The 26,656-nt window shown below is 42.2% G+C and overlaps 2 protein-coding genes and 2 long non-coding RNA genes across 13 annotated transcripts in view; 2 read left to right on the top strand and 2 right to left on the bottom strand.

Annotated features, from left to right (window-relative positions):
* Positions 1-26,656, top strand: part of LOC125742450 (ferritin, middle subunit-like) — a 33,368-nt gene that overhangs the window by 969 nt on the left and 5,743 nt on the right. The window contains exons 1-4 of one of the 4 annotated variants that reach the window (XM_049014463.1): positions 16,069-16,238; positions 16,411-16,557; positions 16,716-16,841; positions 16,928-17,113. In XM_049014463.1, the coding sequence (XP_048870420.1) occupies positions 16,137-16,238; positions 16,411-16,557; positions 16,716-16,841; positions 16,928-17,083 (531 nt within the window). In that variant the 5' untranslated portion in view covers positions 16,069-16,136 and the 3' untranslated portion in view covers positions 17,084-17,113. Of the gene's footprint in view, positions 185-16,068; positions 16,239-16,410; positions 16,558-16,715; positions 16,842-16,927; positions 17,297-26,656 lie in introns of those variants that run through there. The other 3 variants (XM_049014462.1, XM_049014461.1, XM_049014460.1) reach the window with 3 other exon arrangements.
* LOC125742452 (uncharacterized) lies at positions 14-24,913 on the bottom strand. 6 transcript variants are annotated; one of them, XR_007398112.1, is made up of 4 exons: positions 24,012-24,913; positions 17,780-17,859; positions 17,048-17,526; positions 14-120 (listed from the first exon to the last, which is right to left on the bottom strand). It is a non-coding gene; the product is annotated as an uncharacterized LOC125742452 (long non-coding RNA). The 6 variants fall into 6 exon arrangements; XR_007398110.1 differs by lacking the exon at positions 24,012-24,913 and adding an exon at positions 19,460-21,934 and having other exon boundaries at positions 17,048-17,545; XR_007398108.1 differs by lacking the exon at positions 24,012-24,913 and adding an exon at positions 19,460-21,933.
* Positions 11,215-17,404, top strand: LOC125742451 (ferritin, middle subunit-like). Of its 2 annotated transcripts, XR_007398106.1 has the most exons (5): positions 11,215-11,365; positions 11,535-11,681; positions 11,872-11,997; positions 12,083-12,411; positions 17,273-17,404. XR_007398106.1 is itself a non-coding variant. In XM_049014465.1 (4 exons), exons 1-4 carry the CDS (start codon positions 11,264-11,266, stop codon positions 12,236-12,238), a joined length of 531 nt encoding a protein of 176 aa, XP_048870422.1. In that variant the 5' UTR covers positions 11,215-11,263; the 3' UTR covers positions 12,239-12,435. The 2 variants fall into 2 exon arrangements, 1 of the variants encoding a protein (XP_048870422.1); XM_049014465.1 differs by lacking the exon at positions 17,273-17,404 and having other exon boundaries at positions 12,083-12,435.
* Positions 12,697-15,989, bottom strand: LOC125742453 (uncharacterized). Its single transcript, XR_007398113.1, has 3 exons — positions 15,752-15,989; positions 15,338-15,395; positions 12,697-13,351 (listed from the first exon to the last, which is right to left on the bottom strand). It is a non-coding gene; the product is annotated as an uncharacterized LOC125742453 (long non-coding RNA).

The following is a 26,656-nucleotide window of genomic DNA, read 5'->3' as shown; positions in this document are numbered from 1 at the left end:
CTCTGTGACTTCCTGGAAACTCACTACCTGAATGAGCAGGTTGAGGCCATCAAGAAACTTGGTGACCACGTCACCAACCTCACAAAGATGGATGCAGGCAATAACAGGATGGCTGAATACCTGTTTGACAAGCACACTTTGAGCAAAAGCAGTTAGATTAACTCAATGCATTCTGCAACCAGACCTGGCTTAATTGTAACTTGATGTAGCTCTAATTTACCATGATACTGTATGCTTTGTCTGGTCTGGATTAGGTGTGGTGTTGCTTTAGTGCTCAAGTGAGTGGTGTCCATGAATCACTGAAGTCTAATAAACATTTTGAGCTGGCTGTCTGCTGGGTTTGTCGTTTTGTATTTGCTTTGTACAAAATCCATCTTTTAATGGCACTTATGGCATATGTACAGGACATGATTGAAATTCAGGCTTTTTTTTAAGGACCTTCATAGCAGGGTCTGAACTTCTAAGTCACCATTATTGTTACCAACAGTGGGGGTTTCACCTCATTTGCCACACTTCACACAGCACCACTACAGCGCAGGTGAGCGTGCATGTATGCTCACGCAGCCCCTCCCCTCAGCCTCACATTCACCCATCACACACATTCATATACCAGAGGTGGCCATGCAAGGTGCCAACCTGCCCACTGGTTGAAATTGTGTTCTTCTCAGACTTAGTGAGTGTGTGAGCATAACAAGCTGTATTTTTCATAGTTGTATTGGGTTTAATTTTTTTTTTTTGAAGACTGGGCGTTTACAGCATACGTCAGGATACTTTTACATTTTTGTATTGTTCCCACACTGCAGCATATGCCATATTAGGCCAACTGGGTATGCGTGTGTTAACCAGTGCGCATGCGTTCATCGGCTATTGAAGGGAGGGGAGGGGCTGCGTGAGCGTACGTGCACGCTCGCCTGCGCTGTAGTGGTGAAGTGTGGCGAATGAGGTGAAAACCCCACTGTTGGTAACAATGGTGATTTAAAAGTTCAGACTCTGCTATGAAGGTCCTTAAAACCAGCCTGAAGTGGCTTGAGAAGGTCATGCAGGTGGATAAGAGACACAGGCTCAAACTGGTTAAAAACAGCAGAGCAAGTGACAATGATGGGTTATGAGATGGTGGTGAGATAAAAGCTTTGATACTTATCCATAAAAAAAATCACAAAATTTATCATAGGTATCTGAAGAGACATCAAGGCACATGGGTTGAGGGGTGTTAATAGTATTAAAAAAGAACATGGGGTTTATTGGAATTTTTGAAAACAATGTCCGAAAAATAGTCTCTTCAGCTCCAACAGTATTTTGATGGCTGTGCCAGTTTTCATTTAAAATGTCATAGGAGACCTGCAGTCTTTTTCTCTACTTGTGCTCTGTGCTCCTGCAGCTTCATCTGACTGCTCGAGTGACATCATTTAGTTACGGCTCTTTCTTGGGTTTGGAACGCAGGGTTTTAAAAGGAGCGACGATATCTAAGATATTTTGACAGGTGGAATAAAATAATGAAGCTAGCTCTTCAGTGTCCAAGTGCTTCAAAGCGTGCAAAGAAGTGAGATGTACAGCAAAGAGATGTTTTAGTCACAGGTCTCTGGTTGGGGTTTCTAGCCTGTGATGGTCTGGATTCCCTACCACAGGCTCCTTGAGTCTCTACTGTCTCTGAAATGGTCTTTTTTGTGTACTGATGTTTGGCTTTTTTGATGGCGTGGGACTCATTGGCCCAGACTGTTCTTCGGCCAGCAGTATCACCAGCTCTGAAGCAGTGTTCCGGTCCCTCAGCAGCCTGTGAACCTCCCCTGTCAGCCATGGCTTCCGCTTAGCCCATGTGGTGATGGTCAAAGTGTACGTCATATCACCAGTGCATGGCTGTTTATGAAAACTGCTGCTCTTTACTCAGCTAATATGGAGTGAGAATGTGGCTGGAATGCTGAGAATGTGAAGTCAGAAATGAAATTGCAATACAGGGGAAGCTGATTGCTTACCACAGCTAAATGTAGTAGTTTTGTTTCCCGTCTGCTGTCCTAAGGGCTGAACTTCTCTAGTGGCTTTTGTCGCTGGTGTCCAATGCATGCAAGGGTTTTTCTAATCTTTTTGCCACAACCCCTACCACAAGTACATTATGATGTATGATTTAGATCCACTAAATTACAATGAAATGCCAACTATGATGTTTATCTTATTTGCCAATTCTAGTTTACTATTTTATTTAATCCTTACTGTGCATATAGTTTTCTCCAAAATCTGTGAAACAAAGCTGAAGCCAGCTAAATGGTGGTCCAGTTTGCTTTCTTATTTTTCTTATTATCAGTACCCCATGATGTTGACTAAGGGTAAATGTTCCAACTGGATTACTGTGCCAGAGTTCAATCATGCAAACACTGTGTATATAGTGCATTTTTTGGGTCATCTATTAAAAACATTGTGCACAGTGAATCTTGGGTTTAGCCATTGTTTTGGTGAACCTGGAGTAGCTTTTGGGATTAAGTGTCGTACTCAAGGGCCCAACAGTGCTACTATTATTCTGCCTGCCACAGAATTAAAACCTGTGACCTTCTGGACACAGACATAGACTCCTAACCCAGAGAACAAGACATTTAAGCAACTTCATGGCAGTGTTATTTTTCTCTGTGGTAAAGTGGAACTGGCTGCTGTTAAATTTGCAGAAAGTCAGTAGGCTGTGTGGCTCTGCTGGTTAAGCATCTGTGCCCTTGTCCAGAAGGTCATTGGTTTGAATGTCATGGCTGGCAGGGTAATCACAGTACTGTTGGACGCTTCAGCAAGGCCCGTATTACCAAAAACTGTTCTGAGGTGGATGAATGGAGAAACTTACCGTATTTTTATATTATTATAGACCTATCTCAAATCTTCCTTTCATTGCAAAGATCATGGAAAAGGTTGTAGTTCGTCAGTTGGCCTCTTTCCTACAAAAAAAGTAATACCAATGAATTATATCAGTCTGGCTTTAGATCAAACCATAGCACAGAAACTGCTCTTACTACAACCTTTTCCATGATCTTTGCAATGAAAGGAAGATTTGAGATAGGTCTATAATAATATAACAACAACAAATTAATTTTTGTATAGCACGCTATCACAACATTACATTGTCTCAAAGCACTTTACAGCATCTCCACCCAAAGCCCCCAGTGAGTAAGTGTAGGTTATATAGACAACTGGCGGATGTTCTGGGGTAGGCCTGGGCTTTTGAAGAGGGACGGTATTCACCCCTCGCGGGCTGGTGCCGACCTCCTGTCTAAAAGCATAGCTCATAGTCTACAGGCAAATCGCTGACTAACTAGAGCCAAGTCCAGGCGGCAGGCAAACCGGCATAACCGACCGCCTGCTAGTCGCTTAGAGTCGTCACCTAGGGTTCATTTCATTGAGACTGTGTCTGTTCCCCGCGTCTTTAATCATGGAGGACTATTCCACCGTGGAGTGTGCCATAATAACTTAATTAAAATCACAATGAATCCGTTACTACAAAACAGTTTTGATGCAATATTTAAACTTAAACTTGGACTTCTGAATATAAGATCACTGGCCCCTAAAGCACTATTAATAAATGAAATAATTACTGATTTTAGTCTTGGTGCCCTGTGCCTTACTGAGACCTGGCTTAAACTGGATGAATTCATGGCACTGAATGAATCTACTCCAGCGGAATACAGTTATAAGCATAACCCTCGACCAAATCGCAAAGGTGGTGGTGTTGCTGCAATTTTTCAGTCCAACTTAGGAGTGTCTGAGAAATGTGGTGTGAGTTTCACCACATTTGAAACTCTTGTTCTTAGCCTTGCTGGCTCATCTCTTTGTAGTTAGTCACCCCAAATCACCATTGTTATTGTGTATAGACCGCCTGGGCCGTACAGTGATTTTCTTAAGGAATTTGCTGATTTTTTAACAAACCTGGTGGTCAGTACCGACAAAGCCGTTATTGTGGGTGATTTTAACATTCATATGGAGAAGGATAATGATCCTTTAAAAACAGCGTTTGCAGCTATTCTTGACTCTGTAGGTGTATGTCAGAATGTAGTCGGGCCTACTCATGTCTGTAACCATACCCTTGATTTGATCATTAGTCATGGCATCCTGGTAGAACATATGTCTATTATGCCACAGAGTCCTCTGCTCTCAGATCATTACTTGTTAACATTTGAAATCCAGTATAGCCTCCTGTTGACCACCACTCCAAAGTATAGAATCAGACGTTCTATTAAGGCACTAACTACAACAACATTTATGAAACAACTTCCACAGTCCTTCAGCCTTACATCTGAAGCATCGTGTGTAAATGAACTTGAACAGGCAACTTCAAACATGGAAAAATCCCTTCGCAGCACTCTAGATCTTGTGGCTCCACTTAGGAGTATAAAGCATAGCAATAACAAACCTGCCCCCTGGTACTCTGATAATACACGTGAACTCAAACAGGCATCACGCAAGCTAGAGCGAAAATGGCGCTCAACTAAACTGGAAGTTTTCAAATCTGCCTGGAAAGAGAGCCTCTCTAAATACAGACAAGCACTAGTAACTGCTCGGTCTGTGTATCTCTCCAGATTAATAGACATGAACAAAACCAATCCTAAATTCCTATTTGAATCCGTGGCTAGGATAACACAGAATTCCTCATTAAACCTGCAAATCCCGCAAGCTCTTAAGAGTGATGACTTTCTTACATTTTTTAATGGTAAGATAACTACAATTAGACAGACTATACAGTGCACACCTTTACCTACTTACGGCTGCCTGCCTCCTGCTAGTCTTATGCCTACCAATAATGAGACCTTTGAATCATTCATTCCTATTACACACTCAGAACTTTTGAGCTTAATTTTCTCCTGTAAATCCTCTACTAGCCTTGTAGACCCAATTCCTACAAAATTCTTCAAGGAAATTGCACCACAGATTGGCACTACCGTGTTAAATGTGTTAAACTCTTCTCTTAGGCTTGGATATGTTCCAAAACCTTTTAAAATGGCTGTTGTCAGACCCGTCCTAAAGAAACCAAATCTTGAACCCAGTGTTTTAGGAAACTATAGACCTATCTCAAATCTTCCTTTCATTTCAAAGATCATGGAAAAGGTTGTAGTTCGTCAGTTGTCCTCTTTCCTACAAAAAACTAATGCCAATGAATTATATCAGTCTGGCTTTAGACCAAACCATAGCACAGAAACTGCTCTAGTCAAAGTAATGAATGATTTACTTGTGGCTTCTGACCGTGGCTGTGTATCTCTGTTGGTATTGCTAGATTTAACTGCAGCGTTCGATACTGTGGACCATAATATCCTCTTGGACCGGTTAGAAGGTGTAGTTGGCATTACAGGGACAGCACTTTCTTGGTTCCGCTCATATTTGTCTGATCGCTATCAGTATGCCCATGTGAACAATGAATCATCCAAGGCCACTAAAGTTGAATATGGTGTCCCACAGGGATCAGTCCTGGGCCCGCTACTGTTTACCCTATACATGCTACCTCTTGGTAACATTATTAGAAATCATGGTATTGGGTTTCATTGTTATGCAGATGATACACAGTTGTACATATCTGTTAACCCTGATGATATATCACTGCTATCTCGGTTAGAAGACTGTCTATTAGATATCCAGTGCTGGATGGCAAAAAATTTCCTTATGTTAAACACAGAAAAAACAGAAGTTCTGGTAATTGGTCCCAAGGCTGCTAGAAATAAGTTCCACCACCTCAACGTTGGTAACCTTCCTACACAACCTAACATGGTAGTTAGAAATCTTGGCGTTCTTGTCGATTCAGATCTATGCTTTGATGCTCACATAAGAAGTATTACTAGAACTGCATTTTATCATCTATGGAACATAGCCAAGCTTCGTAAGATGCTCTCACTTAATGATGCAGAAAAACTAATACATGCCTTCGTAAGTTCCAGACTGGATTACTGTAATGCCCTCCTATCGGGTTGCCCGTCTGGATCCTTGCATAAACTTCAGATGGTACAGAATGCTGCAGCCAGAGTTCTAACAAACACTAAAAAATTTGATCATATTACACCGGTCTTATCCTCTCTTCATTGGCTGCCAGTTAAGTCTCGAATTGACTATAAGATACTGCTATTAACTTATAAAGCACTAAATGGCCTTGCACCAGAATACCTTAGTGAACTGCTGACCACATACAACCCTCCACGCTTGCTTCGCTCTCAAGCCATGGGATATCTGTTAGTGCCTAGGGTAGAAAGAGCTACGGCAGGCTGCAGAGCTTTCTCCTACAAAGCTCCTCAGCTGTGGAATGGTCTTCCACCGGATGTGCGGGTTTCAGGTTCACTCTCAATATTCAAGTCCAGACTAAAAACACACCTGTTTAGTTTAGCGTATAGGGACACTAGTTCTAGCCCCAGCTAACTCTTCACTCCCAGTCAGACCTGTAGTGTGAGGTGTAGAGCTGGGTGGGGATCGGTGCCATTGGCTTTGGATGAACTGGATTGTCAGTGCTGTCACTCTAGCTTTGCAATCTCTTGCGGAACTGGAGTGCTGACATTTCAGGGACTTCCCATGCCGGCATTCCCACTTGCCTCTCCCTCCTACTGATGCTGCCATAGCCATATCTGCCGGAGCTTGCAGATTGCACTTCATATTGTACTCACCTAGCTTTTAGCACTGCCAATAGCCTCCTCTACTATGCCTAATTGTACATTTTATTTCCCCTACTCCTCCTGGGGGGTGATGCCTGGAGACCTCAATCTATCAAGATATCCAGCACACCCGGCCACATGTGACGTCGCCACCACCAGTGATGTCCCTGCATCCAGCTCGCCGTTCTGATCTTCCATGTATGACCCGCTGCCTTACCTCTGGTTGCCTGGCAATTGGAAGAAGACTCGGCTTCGGCATTGGCTTATCATCTTCCTTGCTCTCCTCTCTCTATTTGACTATCCCTGCCGGCCCCTGGAGGATGGGCTCCCCCTTTGAGTCTGGTCCCTCTCAAGGTTTCTTCCTTCTAGGGAGTTTTTCCTATCCTCCCCATCCTCCAGGGGCCGGCAGGGAGAGTCAAATAGGAGAGATGGTTAAGTGCCAAGTCCATCCATCCATTTTCCAAACCGCTTATCCTGCTGGGTCGCGGGGGGTCCGGAGCCTATCCCAGAAGCAATGGGCACGAGGCAGGGAACAACCCAGGACGGGTGGCCAGCCTATCGTAGGGCACACCCACACACCAGTCACGCACACATGCACACCTGCAGGCAATTTAGCAAGTCCAATTAGCCTCAGCATGTTTTTGGACTGTGGGGGGAAACCGGAGTACCCGGAGGAAACCCCATGACGACATGGGGAGAACATGCAAACTCCACACACATGTGACCCAGGCGGAGACTCGAACCCGGTCCCAGAAGTGTGAGGCAATCGTGCTAACCACTGCACCACCATGCCGCCCCCAGGTGCCAAGTCACACTGTCCAAATCATAAGATTTGAGAAATAACCGGGGAGCAGGGAGGTGATGACAAGCCGGTGCCGACTCTCCCTCCAATCACCAGGCAACCAGAGGTAAGGCAGCGGGTCATATGTCGAAGATGACACAGGCAGAAGGGCGAGCTGGATGCAAGGATATCATGGGTAGAAACAACATCACATGTAGCAGGGTGTGCTGAATATCTTGATAGAGAGATAGAAAATCCACACAAACAATGATATAACATGAATCTAAACTTGACAGGGCTGTTAGATACCCATCTCTTGCATGCTTATTCAGCAACAGTTATCATTCAGCAAGTTATTATTCAGCAACATAAACAATAGGCAATTTTTTAAAAGTGCTGACATTGTCCTTTTGAGGACTAATACTGTATGTACTCAAAGTGCCAGTGAAAAAGGGGGATACAGTAAAAATGACAACAGAAAAACAATACAAAAAAGCTATCCAGATGTAATTTTTAGTATTGCACAAGCCGATAAATGCAAAACCATTAAAAAATTTCAATTGAACATGCATTATATGAAATATAGCTACATTATTATTTTGTCATGTCTGTTGCTACAACACACATTTGAAGCAAGATATTGTGTTGGTAAAATTGAAAGCACACAAAGCCATTAAAAATGTAAAACATTTTACCTGTCTTTTGGTAAAAAATGCCAGCCATCTGACTTTCATTTCAGACACAGGTTGCTCCTCTTCAAAATAATTTCCTGTCTTCTTAGTGCATGGTTGGCATTCATTGCATCATCAATGAAGACCGAGTTAGACTTAATTCCCTTGGGAGTATTCCAATGTTAAAACTCTCTTGAAATCCAGCAGGTCAAAGGGCCCCCGTGGAAACATACAGCACAGTACCCCCAACACTTATTCCCATTTTCTGAACATACAATCCTTGCTGCTCCAGTACTTCAAGGTCTTTTAGCAGTGGTTCAAGAATGGCAGTGTACCCATAATCCTTCACGTCATTGCTATTACACAGACATGCGAGATACGGACAACCTATACCATATTCGTAAGTTTGAAATGACTGTATGCAAAGACCTTATGTTTTGTTGTTGAATGTGCATAAAGGGTTGAAAACTTCATAGCCGTATTTATACAGTACTAGTGTTTTATACTGACACAAGTTTCACAAAATTCCATTGTGTTCTTTCTCTAAGACTTTAGCACATCATTATGATTAAACAGCCCTGTCAAGACTTTCATAATTGGAATATAAATACATTTCCATATGTATAAAAAAGCATTCAGTCAGCTCAATAACTTTAAAATTATTCTTGTATAAAGTTGTTCTTCAGATTCAGAGTCAAATGGTCCATCTGTTGACAGGAAACTTAGGGGATTTGCCATTTTAACTATCACTGTTATATCAGTGGTGACTTCATTGTTAACTGCACAGTTGTGCTTGATCACTATATTTTCAAATAATTTTGGTGTGCATTCATCCAAAACTGAGCTAATCCGGCAAAGCTCATTTATAATTTCCCGTTCACAGTACTTTGTCTTGATGCAAGTCTTGATTGTCTGTGTAATCATCTGTTGTTAAGTCTAGGTGGTCCGGATGTGTCTCAGAGTCTGAAATGTCTGGAGTACAAGTTTGATACACATTTATAAGAAAATTTTGAACAGTAAATTTAAAATTAAATGAGAAAATTCAACAAATTATTAATTACAAATAAAAATTATAAACACATTATCCACTCACCCCTACTAACCCACTACTAATCAGAGAAAATGTGTAGTGATGTTAGCTAAGCCATTTCCTACCCATAGCTAGCTATCTCGCTCCCTAACATGTTAACTTATTCCCAATAACCAAAATTAATTAAACATGAAATATGTATCAATAAGCTCATTTGTCTTCCTGGTGTTGAGGACACACCATGGAGCCTGGTGTTGAACCTCCTCCCTGTAGGTCTGCTGAGTGTGAACTTGATGGTGATGTTTGATTCACACATAGGTACACAGTCATATGTAAACAGTGAGTAGAGCAGCTCACAGCCCTGTGGCACTCCAGTAATCAGTGAAAGGGTGGTAGGAGGTGCAGCTAGGTAACATAACAGAGTGGGTTATCTTGATTCCAAAGTCAGTCAGTTTGGAGACCAGTGGAAGGATGACTGTGTTGAATATTTACATGAAGTCTACAAACTGCATCCTGATGTAGGTGTCCTTGTTGGCCAGGTATGTTAGAGATGAGGGTGATATGGTAGAGATGGCATCAATTGACCTGTTGGGGCAGATGGCAAAGTGCTAGGGGTCCAGGGTGGGGGTAAGACAGGCTGTCAGTTGAGCCAGGACAAACCTCTCAAGGCACATCATGGTGATGGGGTGAGAGCCACAGGGCATGCCTGTCAATGTTGGTTTTTGAAAATAAGGGAGATTTCCTGCATTGGATTTTGGTAATAAGGGAGATTTGCAACATCAATGACAATAATAATTCCCACCAGTCGTACCCCTTATAGTTCAGTAAGGGTACACAGAATAAACTCTGAAATCATCACTAGGCAACCACCTGCTTTATAATATCAGCAAGATTTAGATTAACTAGCCCCTACCCTACATTAACTAAGTGACTACAATTAGGTGGACAGTCAGATATCTGCAGTACTCCTGCCTTTTAAAGGTGAGGTGACATGTCATTTTGATTGGTGTATTGCATGTTATGTCCAAAACAGGCCCCTGAATAACTAAGAACGGTAGGACATTTATGCACGTTACGCTGGCGCAAAATTTGATTTTTCTGCGGTCAAAATAGCAAAGTGGTTTGGGATACGCCCATGAATATTAGATGCGCCTTGCACTTTATACTTTGCATTAGATTGTAAAAATACATCCCTATGTCTCCATAGTATCTATGGATAGAGAATCAATGGTTTATAAACCATATAAGCCTAAACCAGTCTTTCCTGCTAGTATCATATGCTGGAAACTGCTTCCTTAACAACTACTTTGTGTCACCTTAGCAACAGTGAGATCAGAACCATGGGAACGAAATATGCTTGGTCATGGCGACGAAGCATTTTTCTTTTTGTTAAGTCACCAACACTCATGCATCGCTAAAACTGCAGGCACATTGGAATGAAGAAATGCAAAAACATTTACTAGTTTGTGTTTTTATTTGAAAAATGACAGAATATGATGTTACAAATGTAATTTATCACAGTAAAAGGCTAACTTTGTGATGTCAGTTTTACACTTAGTGTCCTGAAGGTAATAATGAGACCTCAGAATTCTGCCTCACTGACTGTCGGTTCACCATGAGAAGCCATTATTAAACATTAATCAGTCAGTAACACGACCTGTTGGCAGCTGGCCTTTTCAAAAGTGCTGACACAAATGAAACCTCAAAATTGAAAAATTATTGCAAAATACATAATCTTTGTCTCTCACCTGAAGAATGTGGAAGGAGCAAGAATATTTTTGTATTCTAAGAAAAAAAATGTAAGGACCACCATATCTAATAATTGCAATATACACCCCTTTTAATATGTTACTAGATGCATAATATTCTTATCTTGTGACTTGACTATTGAGTCTTTGGTGTATTCTCATTGGTTGCTTCTCATATCCTCTCCATCCACTTCATTGGCTGGTTTTTCTTGCCCCTTAGATGCTGATGTCAGCTCGTTTAATGCCTTTAAATACGGAGAAGGAGCAGCAGAAATTTCAGATCATCCGGAATTCGCAGGGAAGTTCTTGCTTCAACAGTGCTTGAACGGAACTTCTTCACCTACCATCCGTTGAGACTCCTGTCACATTCCTCTCATAAGCTCGAAGATTATAATTTTGTACGTTTAACTTTCTAAAAAAAGAAAACAAAAGCAGCCAAGATGGAATCTCAGATTCGTCAGAACTACGACCGCGAGTGTGAAGCCGTCATCAATCGCATGGTCAACTTGGAGCTCTATGCTTCCTACACTTACCTGTCTATGGTGAGTCACTTGTTAGTCTTACTGTCTTTTTTGTAATGTTTTGTAAAGCCTGTATCGTTGACAATATGAAAATTGTCCTTTTCGTCAACTGACCGTCATATTTATCTGTTCTCTGCATTAGGCAGTGGCTCTCGTTCTCACCCTGACAATCCTTTATTTTGCTCTACAGGCCTACTATTTTGACCGGGACGACGTGGCGCTGCAGGGCTTCTCTCATTTCTTCAAGGAGAACAGCGAGGAAGAACGGGAGCATGCCGATAAGCTGCTCTCTTTCCAGAATAAGAGGGGCGGACGCGTCGTCCTGCAGGATATCAAGGTGGGATAACAGAAATGAATTATCCTTGTGAAATGTAGTGTCTCTCATATTAAGCATCTTGAACTACTCACAGCCTCTATATCAGTGTATGCGATTATGCATATCAGTTGATATGTTTCTTCATATATTTGAGTATCCATAATTCCCATGGTCTGTCATTGATTATATATTTTTTTCTTGCTTTGTGCAGAAGCCTGAGAAGGATGAGTGGGGCAGTGGTCTGGAGGCAATGCAGTGTGCCTTGAAGCTGGAGAAGAATGTGAACCTGGCCCTTCTGGAGTTGCACAAAATTGCCTCTGGAAAAAATGACCCTCATGTGAGTTGAAAATGTCCCTTGAGTTCTGCATCACTCAGGTGTCGTTATGTTCTGTGTGTACTGACTCCTCTCCTTTTCTCCTCAGCTCTGTGACTTCCTGGAAACTCACTACCTGAATGAGCAAGTTGAGGCCATCAAGAAACTTGGTGACCACGTCACCAACCTCACAAAGATGGATGCAGGCAAAAACAGGATGGCTGAATACTTGTTTGACAAGCACACTTTGAGCAAAAGCAGTTAAAGCTTAAATCAATGCATTCTGCAACCAGACCTGGCTTAATTGTAACTCGATGTTAAAGTTCAAAAACTCTGATTTAATTTGCTATAATACTGTATGCTTTGTCTGGTCTGGATTATAGGTGTGGTGTTGCTTTAGTGCTCAAGTGACTGATGTTCATGTATCAAACTGAAAAGGTCTAATAAACATTTTGAGCTGGCTGTCTGCTGTTTGGCTTTATATAGCTAATGTGATGTGGGAATGATATTGGAATGCTGAACATGTGACATCAGAAATGAAATTGCAATACAAAAGAAGTGGATTTCTTACCAGAGCTTAATGCAGTAGTCTTCTTTCCTATCTGCCATCTTAAAGCTTGAACTGCTCCCAAGGCTATTGTGGTTGCTGTCCAGCACATGTAAGGATTTTTCTAGTACTTTCACCACACCCCCTACCAAAAGTACATTACAATGTGAGATTTAGATGCACTAAATTGACACGAAATGCCAACCACAATGTTTTTCTTCTTTGCCAATTCTAGTGTAAATATGGTATTAATGCTTACACCCTGTATATAACGTAGTAGTTTTTCGTAGTAGTTTTCACGGGTGAAGCCAGATTAATGGGCAGTTTGCTTTCTTGTTTTTTCTAGTATCAGGACCCCTGGATGAAGGTAAATAATAAGTGACAGCACTGAATGGGGGTGTCAGAGTTCAGTCATGCAAACATGGTTGAATATTAAAGAATTTCCCTACAAATGTATCTACAGAAATGGCAAGAAGAGAACTGGGTCCAACACAATATATGACCTTAATAATAATCTCACACTGTTACAAGGCAGTTCTGGGGAAACTTAAATAGAATTACTCGTGTCTGTAACGCCAACAAGCAACTCCTCACAATTTGCACAAGCATAAGTGGTAAAGGGTGTCTACTTACTCCATCGTATACCAAAGATGTTCAGTTAGATTGGTATCTAGTGACTGAGCAGGACACAGCATTGGGCTGCATTAATCATGTTTGAGAAGCTATTGATTTACACCTTCATCTTGTAGCATTGGTTATTTACTGATGGAAAAATGTTTTCACAGATCATACCTGTCAACACTCCAGTTTATCCTGGGTTTCTCCCACACACTGTAAAAAAAAAAGGATTTTTTGACTCAACTTGATTCAGTAAAGTCATCTTGGTGCTTTGACCGAGTTACTTAATCTCTATGTAAAATGTCGAATTAACTACACTTAAATACATTAGTCGATACAGTATGCAATTTATTGAATAACTTCCTGTGTTAAATAACTTGGATTAAAAAAGATTTAAGGCAACTAAAAAAGATTTTGGTTGAACTTATTTTATCATATTTTAAGTTACAAATGTGGGTAACACTTTATAATACTTTTCCGCAGTGAACAGGTAAATATGCAGGAAGTAAGCAGCAATAAAGTAGTAGTGCTTCATTAACACTTAAATTAGTACTATTCACTACAAAGGAGTTATGCTTAATTACTCAATAGGTAATAGTGAACTAATTATAATAGTAGTTCGCTAGTACTTCATTAGGAACTATTGAGTATTGCAGGTCTCATTGGGAATTATCTTCTAACTCTGGATTATTTCTAAAAACTACTAGTTCATTACTCATCAAATGAACAGTGCTTTTTTTTTGGACTAACTGTGACATTTAGGCTACTGTTCTCAATGGTTTATGATTTTTTTCCTTTTGGAAAAACAGGTTTGTTTCTTCCTACTTGTTTGTATGACATACAACTTTAATGTAGTGTATAGTTACACTTTAGGGTCCTGGTAAAGAGTAAAGCTTATCTGCAGTTAGACACGTTAGATTTGCTTTGTGCTACTTACAACAAAAAATGATTTTGTGCAACATTTGTTCCAAAACCTGCAGCAATATATGCGTGGGCACATGCGTAGTCATAGTTGTGTACAAAATGCATCATTTAAATGCAGTTTTCAGGGATGCAGTGGAGCGTTTTGTACGTTTAGCTGATTTGCAAATCAAGTGGCCTTACTTATTTACACAAAAGGGAATTTTTTCTCATTTTGAGTTTCTTACTGATGTACCTGTCCTCCGTGCCATAGAGCATTACATCAGTTGTAATTTCATGTTAAATAATGTGTTTCTGGACTCTCTGACTTTAGACTTGTCTTAGGCGATTCGTTGAGATTAACCCCTAGAGAGGAACAAAGGCCAGCTGTGGAAAGGTGGTATCTAAAAAGACAGGCAAGATGGTCCAAAAGAAGAGCCAGACAGTAAATCCCCATGTAGCCACTCTATTAAACAGCCTGTTGGATTTTGAGTAGCACTTCCTAAAGGTTAATTAAGTGTCTTTGTGTATTTTTCTGCACACCTATTGTTTAATCTCTCTTTCCCTCTCTGTCATCCCTCCCACTTTTCTTTATCACATGCAGTGAACAGCCAGACTAAAGCGATTTTCAGGCACAAGTGATTATTCTGTTTCCATAAAAGTAATTTCGTTTCATTGAAAATAATTGCACGTTTCTGCACATTTAAGTTTGATTAGACAAAGTTTAAATTGATGCCCTGAGATAGTTCTTTAAAAATCAATTTATTGATTAAATTTAAATGAATATACTTTTCTTTTTAAACATGTTAGTATAGTGTGATTTGTCATGTATTGCTGCCTTTGAATAAATGTTCCATAAAAGTCAGGGGCCTTTTCATTTTTGTTTAATTGCTTTAGTGGTAAATACTAATTAAGGAATAAAGAGATCAAGATACTCTGTCAATTTCTGTCTATCTGTCTGAAACTAATATTACTTTTTATCAGTATTGCAAGAAAGAAATCTTTAAAGTAATTAACAGTAAAGAAATGAATGTTGAATGTCATTAACTTACTGTTAACTGCATGTGTATTATACTGGAATGTTAGCTACAGTATTAAGGCTAGCTACAGTACTGCTTCATACTAACTGCTTTTTTATACCTCAGTAACAGTGAGATCAGGACATTGGGACACAGAATGCTTAGTCATGGTGAGGAAGCATTTTTCTTTTTAAGTCACCAACCCTCACGCATGGCTAACACTGCAGGCACATAGGAATGAACAAATGCAAAAAGCAACAATAGTAAGAAAACCATTTACTAGTTTGTGTCTGGCTTTTGGCAGCTGGCCTTTTCAAAAGTGCTGACACAAATGAAATCTGAAAATTGAAAAATTATTTAAAAATAAATAATAGTGCATTTTATTATAAAATTATTTTCTAATTAGATGTAAAAGACTGCTTCATTGATATTATAACAAATACTTTAAATAGTAAACTGAACTGTTATGTTAACATGTACACAGGCCTAGCAACAAACTTCTTTACGAACACAAGATACAGGTTAGTTTCCTGGGTGTTTATGTCTAGGCTTTTCAGTGTTTGTAAAGAGTATGAGAAATGTACTATTAAAAAGCAAAGCATTTACATACAAGTGTTCTTTTTGATTTATGTTTTTATGATATATTTATGATAATGAGGTAAAAACTGTCAATGCAATTTCATCTTTGACTCACCTGAAGAATGTGGAAGGAGCAGGAATATTTTTGAATTCTAAGAAAAAAATGTAAGGAGCACCATATCTAATAATTGTAACATACACTCCTTTTAATATGTTACTAGATGTACAAAATTCTTACAGCATCTTATTATCAGTGGCATGTCTATTGAGTCTTTGGTGTTTTCTAATTGGTCGCTTCTTAAATCCTTTCCATCCATTTCTTTGGCTGGTTTTTCTTGTCCCTTAGATGCTGATGTCAGCTCGTTTAATGCCTTTAAATACAGAGAAGGAGCAGCAGAAATTTCAGATCTTCCAGAATTTGCTGTGTAGTTCTTGCTTCAACAGTGCTTGAACGGAACTTCTTCGTTTTTAACTTTCTAAAAAACAAAAAAGCAGCCAAGATGGAATCTCAGATTCGTCAGAACTACGACCGCGAGTGTGAAGCCGTCATCAATCGCATGGTCAACTTGGAGCTCTATGCTTCCTACACTTACCTGTCTATGGTGAGTCACTTGCTAGCAGTCTTACTGTCTTTTTTGTAATGTTTTGTAAAGCCTGTATCGTTGACAATATGAAAATTGTCCTTTTCGTCAACTGACCGTCATATTTATCTGTTCTCTGCATTAGGCAGTGGCTCTCGTTCTCACCCTGACAATCCTTTATCTTGCTCTACAGGCCAACTATTTTGATCGGGACGACGTGGCGCTGCAGGGCTTCTCTCATTTCTTCAAGGAGAACAGCGAGGAAGAACGGGAGCATGCCGATAAGCTGCTCTCTTTCCAGAATAAGAGGGGCGGACGCGTCGTCCTGCAGGATATCAAGGTGGGATAACAGAAATGAATTATCTTCATAATATGTAGTGATTTTCATATTAAGCATCTTAAATTAACCACAACTTCTATCAGTATAATGTATACTTTGGCTTGTATACCATAGTACATTTAATGTGTAACCCATGGTTTGTTATTTGTCTTGTTCAGAAGCCGGAAAGGGATGAGTGGGGCAGTGGTCTGGAGGCAATGCAGTGTGCCTTGGAGCTGGAGAAGCGAGTCAACCTGACCCTGCTGGATTTGCACAAAATCTCCTCTGGAAAAAATGACCCTCATGTGAGTTGAAGCTATCCTTTGAATTCTGCATCTCTCAGGTGTCATGTTTGATCTGTGTGTACTGACTCCTCTCCTTTTCTCCTCAGCTCTGTGACTTCCTGGAAACTCACTACCTGAATGAGCAAGTTGAGGCCATCAAGAAACTTGGTGACCACGTCACCAACCTCACAAAGATGGATGCAGGCAAAAACAGGATGGCTGAATACCTGTTTGACAAGCACACTTTGAGCAAAAGCAGTTAAAGATTAACTCAATGCATTCTGCAACCAGACCTGGCTTAATTGTAACTTGATGTTAAAGTTGAAAAGCTCTTGATAATTTAATTTACTATAGTAATCTATGCTTTGGTTGCATCTGGTGTGGATTACAGCTGTGGTGTTACCTTGTAGTGCCCTGTCAAGTGACTGACGTCCATGTATCAAACTGAAAAGGTCTAATAAACATTTTGAGCTGGCTGTCTGCTGTTTGGCTTTATATAGCTAATGTGAGGTGGGAATGATATTGGAATGCTGAACATGTGACATCAGAAATGAAATTGCAATACAAAAGAAGTGGGTTTCTTACCAGAGCTTAATGCAGTAGTCTTCTTTCCTATCGGCCATCTTAAAGCTTTAACTGCTCCCATGGCTATTGTGGTTGCTGTCCAGCGCATGTAAGGATTTTTCTAGTCTTTTTGCCACACCCCCTACCAAAAGTACTAGAATCTGTAATATACCCAACAAGCAACTCCTCATCAGAGGATTCATTATTTGCACAAGCATAAGTGGTGGAGAGTGTCTTCTTGCTCCAATGCATATCAAAGGTTTTCAGGTAGACTGGTATCTAGTGACTGGGCAGGCCAGGGCATTGGGCTGCATTAATCATATTTGGGGTACTATTGATTTACATCTTATAGGATTGGTAATTTTCTGATAAAAAAATGCTTTCAAAGTTCATACCTGCTCACACTCCCATTTTCCCTGAATTTTTCCAGTATTTCAAGGACATCTCCCTGCACCACCCCGCTTTTTTCTTTCTTCTGGGAAACAAATTACAACGTAACTTGCATGGCTCTCAAATTTTATTATAAATAATCGACACATTGATACATAAGTTTTGTATGTTTGTCTGTTACCCAAGTTGCCAGATCATCTACACTGAACAAAAATATAAACGCAACACTCTTGTTTCTGCTCCCATTTTTCATGAGATGGACTTAAAGATCTACAATTCATTCCAGATACACAATATTACCATTTCTCTCAAACATTTCTCACAAATCAGTCTAAATGTGTGATAGTGAGCACTTCTGCTTTGCTGAGATAATCCATCCCACCTCACAGGTGTGCCACATCAAGATGCTGATCTGACATCATGGGTAGTGCACAGGTGTACCTTATACTGCCCACAATAAAAGGCCACCCTGGAATGTGCAGTTTTGTCTCACAGCAAAATGCCACAGATGCCACAAGCATTGAGGGAGCGTGCAATTGGCATGCGGACAGCAGGAATGTCAACCAGATCTGTTGCTCGTGCATTGAATGTTCATTTCTCAACCATAAGCCGTCTCCAAAGGCGTTTCAGAGAATATGGCAGTACATCCAACCGGCCTCACAACCGCAGACCACGTGTAACCACACCAGCCCAGGACCTCCACATCCAGCAGGTTCACCTCCAAGATCGTCTGAGACCAGCCACTCAGACAGATAATGCACGGCCCCATGTTGCAAGGATCTGTACACAGTTCTTGGAAGCTGAAAATGTCCCAGTTCTTGCATGGCCAGCATACTCACCGGACATGTCACCCGTTGAGCATGTTTGGGATGTGCTTGACCGGCGTATACGACAGCGTGTACCAGTTCCCACTAATATCCAACAACTTCGCACAGCCATTGAAGAGGAGTGGACCAACATTCCACAGGCCACAATTGACAATCTGATAAACTCTATGCGATGAAGATGTGTTGCATTGCATGAGGCAAATGGTGGTCACACCAGATACTGACCGGTTCTGAGTCCCCAGACCCCCAATAAAGCAAAAAACTGCACATTCCAGGGTGGCCTTTTAGAGTGTTGCGTTTATATTTTTGTTCAGTGTATGAAAGAATATAGACACAATCCACACATTACATACAAATTCAACCCATCTGTCACAACAACCTGGCAACCCACAATCTGATTCAAGGGGTGTTGCGGAGCTTCTCTCTGTGCAGCTGTTGAATGAATGCTGAATGAATTAGATAACTTAGCTGATGTCAAAATGTCAGGGAAGGATAGTGTTGCACTGAAAAAAAACCCAAGTACTCCGAGAAATTTGAGTTGTACTGAACAATTTTCATTTATATCTGCTGGTCACCAAGATAGTGGCCATACCATTTGCAAAGTTGACTTTAATATAGGGCACAGTGTGAAAAATGATGTGTGTCATTATATCAGCTCCCAGTGGTTTCTGTGATAAATCGATGTTTATGTTTTGTAATAACATAAAGAGAAATAAAAATGTAGGCAGGTATGTCACAGATGGATATACTACTACCAAGAAGGGAGGTATGTGACTGTTATGATACGTATCCTCTGACATGCAAACTTGGCTCTACCTTTATCAAAGAGCCCAAAGTGTGTAATCAGAACACACCCACCACAATCACACCAGCACCACCAGCCTCCAATGTTGACACATCAGACATTGGCTCATGTTGTTTTCTCTCGTAGCCCTCACTTCAGTGTGCAGCTGGAGGAACCAGGGAAATATCAGACGAGCCGATTTTTGCAGCCATCCAGTGATTTTATCTCTTAGGTCACAGAAACCATAGTTTCCTTTTTGCTGAAAGAAGTGAATCTTTGTAAGGTTATCAGCTACCATGTCATTTTGTGCAGTGATTTATGTCTTTTTCACGCCAGTGATGCACTGGACTTTAAGTTGACTAACCTGATCTGCAAAAGTCATGATAGCTTCCTTTTTCAACAATTAGTCATTTTCGGGGGCAGCATGGTGGTGCAGTGGTTAGCACTGTTGCCTCACACCTCTGGGACCCGGGTTCGAGTCTCCACCTGGGTCACATGTGTGTGGAGTTTGCACGTTCTCCCCATGTCGTCGTGGGGTTTTCTCCGGGTACTCCAGTTTCCCCCCACAGTCCAAAAACATGCTGAGCCTAATTGGAGTCACTAAATTGCCCGTAGGTGTGCATATGAGAGTGAATGGTGTGTGAGTGTGCCCTGCGATGGACTGGTCCCCCATCCTGGGTTGTTCCCTGCCTCGTGCCCATTGCTTCCGGGATAGGCTCCGGACCCCCCGCAACCCAGTAGGATAAGCGGTTTGGAAAATGGATGGATGGATAGTCATTTTCAATCATTGCCGCTGGCTGTATGTCATTTTTGGTGGTGAACCAAACCTCACAAGACGAACTCCAAGTGGGAGACAAAGTCTGGTACTATAGTTTCAGGCAACCAACCTCAACACAAAGACTCTCCAGGAAGCTTCTACCACGCTAGTCAGGACCATATGATATCATGGACAAACTGTCACCTGTGGCTTATCGAATCAGAACCAACAGAGACACCCAAGAAACATGCCTCCAGTGTTTTCATCGGAATCAAATCAAGAAGTACAAAGCCCAGAGAAAGCCTGAAACAGCCACCAACCAGTCTTCTCTGGACAGCACTCCAGACGAAGCCAGCAGCTTGGAATAAGCCACATTCCAACCAAAAAGGAGGACAACTTTTCCAACTGAAATCTCACCAAAACCCCCAAGAGGGAAGAACAAAGAGAAAGGGAAGGAAAGAAGGTCACAGATAGGGTAGACCAAGGTGGTGAGCTTGACTACTGATATCTGGGTGATCTTGAGGTTTTGTTTATCTGTTTGTTTGTTTTGATAACTTCTCATTTTATTTGGTTGTTGTTTTTGGTAAGGACCTGGGGTGGCTCACGCGTGTCCGGGAAATTACTGAAGAGGATTCGGTTCTGCACTTTTCTTTGTCCTGTTTGTTTCCTTACAATTGCTCTCTGGCCAAGAATTGTTGCCCACTATACTTTCTCCTCTTTGTTCCCTTTGCATCAGCGTACACAACATTCAGTCTTGACTCACTCCCTCAATCCTAATTCGGTCCTCATTTTCTATCCCCTTACCACTAGGATGACGCTGCCCAGCTACTAGCCTTACTCAGCCAGGAGGGGTGATGCCCCAGTCCAAGAGGGCATCCCTTGGGCCTCCATCAGGCATTGTCTGCCGGGAACAGCCCAGTCTCTTGATTACTAACTGTTGTACCCACATACAGCGAGTATTCGTCTGACGATATCGACCGAGCCTATTACCTCCATGAGAGACCCCAAACTAGTGGGACAGGTGTCTGATGGACCCAGGATGCCATGCATCATGCTGCCGTGGACACTACCCACATGTTGGAGCAGTTACCCAACGACCGTGAACCAAGCTGAGTCCAATCGACAGCCCAAGAGGTTCCTGGACGCCCTGCTGGGAGCTGCATTGGGTTCACCACTCCTTGCTGTGCCAGGAGACAGGCTCCAGCCCCTGCACTCGTCTCCCATCCATCCTGTAACTATACCACCCAGAGTGTTGAACGAGATGTTTCATGTGCCTCGTCGCATGTGGATGATCCTGTTTCAACATCAGTCACCTGAATGATGGCAATGCCATAATCAGCCGAAAGGGGGGATATGTAGGATCACACATGCACATATCACAAACCTTAAATTCCAGGTGGCCTGAGACAAGGCCTACCCAGGTACGAGAGGCACATTGGCCTAGGCCTCAAAGGGTGGTTCGTGACCCCACACACACAGACACACTTAAACACACACATATAACAAGGGAGGCCAGCACTCCAACTTTTATTGCTCAAAGTTTTAACAACCTACAGGCAGCAGAGTGGACCTCAAGGACAGGGGTCCCTCGACTTGGCACACAACCCCCTCCTCAGACATCCTACCTTACATACCACTCATCCAACACCCTAAAGAAAGTTTCTTTTAAGTTTGGCTGTTGTATATCTGTATATTTATTTACTCATGACTACTAGTCTCAATATACAGATAGGTTATGTTTGTAATGTGTCCTAACTTTCAAAGATTATTTTTCTTTGACTGACAAACCTTCCCCCCCCTTTTCTTTTCCACATTCCTCAGCAACCCTTATCTGATCTTTGTATTCTACCATGCCTATCTAAGGGTAAGATGTGCTGTTGGAATGACAATATGTTATATAATGTCTGTATAAAGGGTAACCTCTGATTGAGGTGCAACCTAGACCACCTGGACCAGGTACTGGTGTGAGTAATATAACATAACATAATGACATAATATAAGTAATCATTAATTAATCATTACAGATGGTATTCGGTGTGAACCGCTAGGCTGGTATGGTATGTTTGGTATCAAGCCGATGGAAAATCACTTCAGTTTCCAAATCTGGTCAGTGGTTACCACGAAAGTGAATATATCAAAAGTTACACCAGCCTAACGAAAATCATCAATACAAGGGAAATCAGTCTGGTCATAAATCTCAAAAGGACTGATACAGACCCCCTTCCGAAAGCCCGCCAAATGGATGGTCAGCCATTGGTCCAGGAGTTGAATTCCTGGTCACTCCTATTCACAAACTTTACATTATAAAACCTGGCACCTCAGAACAAAGTCAGGAGAGGAAAAACAAAAGGGAGGAGAAAACAAAAGACCATCAGCCTGAAGACAGTCAGAGAACATCAGCCCAAGAGAAGAGAAGCCCACAAGAAGCCCTCCAGAAGCCTGCCAGTGACAGCCCAGCTGGACAGAGAACTGCAACCAAGCCCAAGATTCACCAGGAGAGAGAATCAGAGGGATTCCACTCCAACAACTGCTGCAAACACGGCGCCTCCCTGAGTGCCATCACCCATCAGCTCACCAGCCACTGCAACCAACTGCAAAGACCCCCCCCCCTTTCCTGCAGCCAAATAAACTTCCTTTCATTTCTAACAACCTAAACTGTCCTATTCACCCACTATATTACTTTAGGGTCGTGTTTCCACAAACATTTTTCCCTTTTCAGGTTACTCATTTTAAATCTGGTCATTGCATTTTCATGATGACATTGTTTGTGTCTATTCCGTTATTTCATGTTTATTGTTTAGGTGTAATGTCTGTCTTATGTTAGTTGTAGGAATAAATGCATGTCTTTTATACAACTTCAGCCTCCGTCATTGAGTGCTCACAATAGTCCCTGCCTCTGTGCGATCTGGCTACTACGCTCTGAAACCTCAAACTCGCCTGAAATATCGCGAGACTCTCTCTCAGCCGTGAGGGGAGCTTCTATACAGATCGTTTACATTACCTGCTGACGCAGCTCGCTGGACGAGCCTTCTAACCCAGGTTATTGAGCGATACTGGTTATTAATGAATCTCATTTAAGTCTCACATTAACAGACTCACGGGGATTCCACAGTTTGGAGGAGCCGATCATTCGGCATAACAATTGGTTAATAATCAGCATAAAATAATAATTAATTAAGTTAATTAATTTCAAAACATATTGGTGGAGATATTAAAATTTACCTGAGCTAATAATTCCTACATTTATTGGTGGAGAATGCGGTCACAAGGTTTAAACCTTGTGAGCGCATAATTTAAACTTTTTATGACCGAACGTACAGTTGAATAAGCGCTATTGTGAACTGGTTGCAAAAGTTGAGGATCAATCGCACTCAGGGCAATCTGTAGGCATTTAAGCGGGATCATACGGGCTAATTATAGTTTTTTATTTCTGTTATTAGTAGTTATATTATTTTGTTTAATTTTTGGTTATTTCGTTTTAGTTTATTTCGTTTAAAACTGCAGTAAACCTTAACCCTATGTCTGACGAGATTCTCAGATATAGCGCGTTGTTTCCAGGATCGATTCGGACGAGTTTCTCCGTTTCTATATATCCTGGCAGAACAGCATATCTATTAGCGAACAGGAATTCTTGTTACTAGGTTCTAAACTGAATTCTGTTGCGCTTGGACTCCCTAACATAAGACCGATAGCTTAGCTACCTATCAGGATCTTACTCATATGTGTGTGCCTGCTTTAGACAAAGTAAGTTTAACACCACTTTGCGCTGTGAGCCAAGTGTGTGTGTGTCATTTAGAAATTGGGAGTCTCCTGTGCTTGCGACCCGCCGTGGTTTAAGCACCATTTGCGACGAGATATAGTGCACTCACTATTTAGATCCGTCGTCGTAACGCCAGCGCTGTCTCGCTACAGTAATTGTTTTAAGGGGTTAAACTGCGCAAAGCGCAGAAGAAGGCCGCAAGCGGCATGCACATGCATTAAAAGTCACTCATTTAGCGTCGGCAACCGCCTAGCAATATCTTTGGTTACGAGTGCAGTCAGCGAACGCCACTCTAACCACTTAGAGGTCAGAGCCCTGAAGGCCTGCCTGACGCCATTTGTTTTTTTCTCTGGGTCACCAGTGACGCCCCACCCCCACAAAAGGAGCAACGCCCTATTGAGCCTGTAGTGGTCAGGCATAGAACTACCACTCCATTTCGAAATTGCGCTTCTAGTGGCAAGCCATAGCAGCGCCACTCCATTGAAATTGCACCTCTAGTAGTCAGCCATAGTAGGTTAATAACATCTGAGTTGGGTCTCTGGTGGTCAACTGCGGTAATACCAACACGCATAATTGGACACACAGGTTCTTGCCTGAAAGCATTAATCAACTTCACGAACTACACATTAACATCTAATTAGGTTATTGCTGCATAACTAATTGATGTTTACAATTGAATAAGAAACACAATTCATTTGGTTTGATTTATGTTTTACCTTTTTGATTTCATTTAGGTTTTATTTCATTTTATGCTTTCATTCTTTCCCTCACCCCCAACAAGGTGTCTTGCATAGAAGTTCAACCGCTATTAACAGTCAACCAGTTACATACACAATCACATCAGGGAGTCGTTCTGGACCTAATCGTTTGAGCTCTTCCTGTGCTAGGTGCTTACCATTCGCTCTCTGTTGGTTGAGCTTGTCTGTGGCTCTGCTGTCACTGCTTGCGATCGTACAGTTTTTCAGAATCAAAGGGGAGTTCTCAGCAATTGGACAGGACAATAAAGGCGATTTTGCCAACCTTGGTTGAGTCAGGCCTCAGGTAGTGCAGCCGATAAGCTGAGCCCCACCTGGGTTGTCTCAGTTGTGCGTACAGAACACCCCCTTCCAAGTTGACATTTTTGGGGATCGGGGGAGTGAGAGCAGGACTCAGGCCTGCTTGGCTGGGATTGAGCTTGTGGGACGTGCTCTGTTCAGGAGGGACACCTGACAGCGTTCAAACCTCTCCACCTGCATCACTAGCTTAACACCGCAACACCTCATATAGGGACAAGTAAAGCAGAACCTGCTAGTGGTCCCCCTTCTGGTCAAAGCGCAGTTGTTCAACAGAGCCCAACCCAGGGGTAATCTGATCTGCAGCAGCAAGCTACGTTTGAATGCAGTCCCATTGCTTTTGAAGCTCTTGTTTCTCACTTCCTGTTCCCAACTTCTCCTGTTGTCTTCTGACACTGTCAGTAGTCACAGACCTGCAATTTCCAGGATAAGGCATTATCCTTTCCCCTTCACTAGTGCATCTCTCAAGCCCTAGAGTTACTCACACTGTTCTAACCTGCAACATCTTCTCCCAGGGAACAATTTTTGTTTATTTATTTTGCCAGTTCTACTTTATTTGTTCACCCAGATTTAGGTGTCAGGCCACCCACCTAGGCAACACCCAGCCTGAGTGTAACAGATATCTGCAGCCACCCTCCAGTTGACCGACTCACAATGACCCACATGGAAAGCCCCCTCAACCAGTGGAAAGATTTGGGTACCTGGCCTGATGTTATGACTTCTGACTTCCTGTCTAGTCATGCCGATCTCACACGGTCCAAAGCAGCTGACCAAATTGAGGACGACATCGCTGAACTAATGGCCATGCCATCCACTCAGAAATGCGAGAGTAAAAGGCTAACCAAAGTACTCGGCTCCCTCGCACACAAACTTCTAGCCAGGCTGAAGATAAATGAAGAGGAAACGTCCCATCTCCAGCAAAGGGTGCAAGCAATCCAACAGCAGGAGAGAGACACCCAACAACTTCTGGCTGAGACACAGCGAGATGCGGCCCAAGCTCAACATCGCATTGAGAACTTCGAGTAAGAACTCCAACAAAGAAGGTCTCCGTCCCATGAGGAGGAGGAGACAGAAGAAGGCGAGATGCCTCAAACAAGTAAAAGGTTCCAATGCACCCTGGAAGAGCTCAGAGCTGAAGCTGACCAGCAGGAATAGCAAGCCAGAGCCACCAGAGAGAACCTTGAAGCCAGACTGGACCAGGCTAAAACACTGTTGGACAGAGCCCACACAGAGCTCAAGAACAAGGATGCTCGGATCCAGGCCTTGGAAAACCATCTGGCTCAGGCACAGAGACACCTGCACAAGCTGAATCACCAACTTATCAGCTCCCAGGAACAGCTCACTGATGCCAGAATGAAACATCAGGCTGACGCAGAAGAGATTGAATGGGCGAGAAGGGAACTGAAGCAAGCATATGAGGGGAAGTCAGAATTCGGAGCCTCCTACAATTCTGTGATGGCACCGATTTCCTCTCTGACAGCGCTGTCTCCCCCAAGGGACTCAGACCACGCTCAAGGGAGCTCTCATTGGGACAAGGTCCACCACCGGACCTTGAGGAACCAAGTGCCTGGAAGGTCTCTCTCAAAGAAGGCACCCCAGATGAAACAGGTCTACTGAAGCAATACCAACACCGGGTTACCACATAGGAGCTTGATAAAGTAGCTCGGAATATCGACATGTTTACGCCTAACCTCATGGGGGG

The sequence above is a fragment of the Brienomyrus brachyistius genome, chromosome 5 (genome assembly GCF_023856365.1).
Source record: "Brienomyrus brachyistius isolate T26 chromosome 5, BBRACH_0.4, whole genome shotgun sequence".
Taxonomy (NCBI): Eukaryota; Metazoa; Chordata; class Actinopteri; order Osteoglossiformes; family Mormyridae; genus Brienomyrus; species Brienomyrus brachyistius.
Note: the sequence above shows the minus strand (reverse complement) of the source record. Positions and strands in the feature narration are given on the sequence as shown.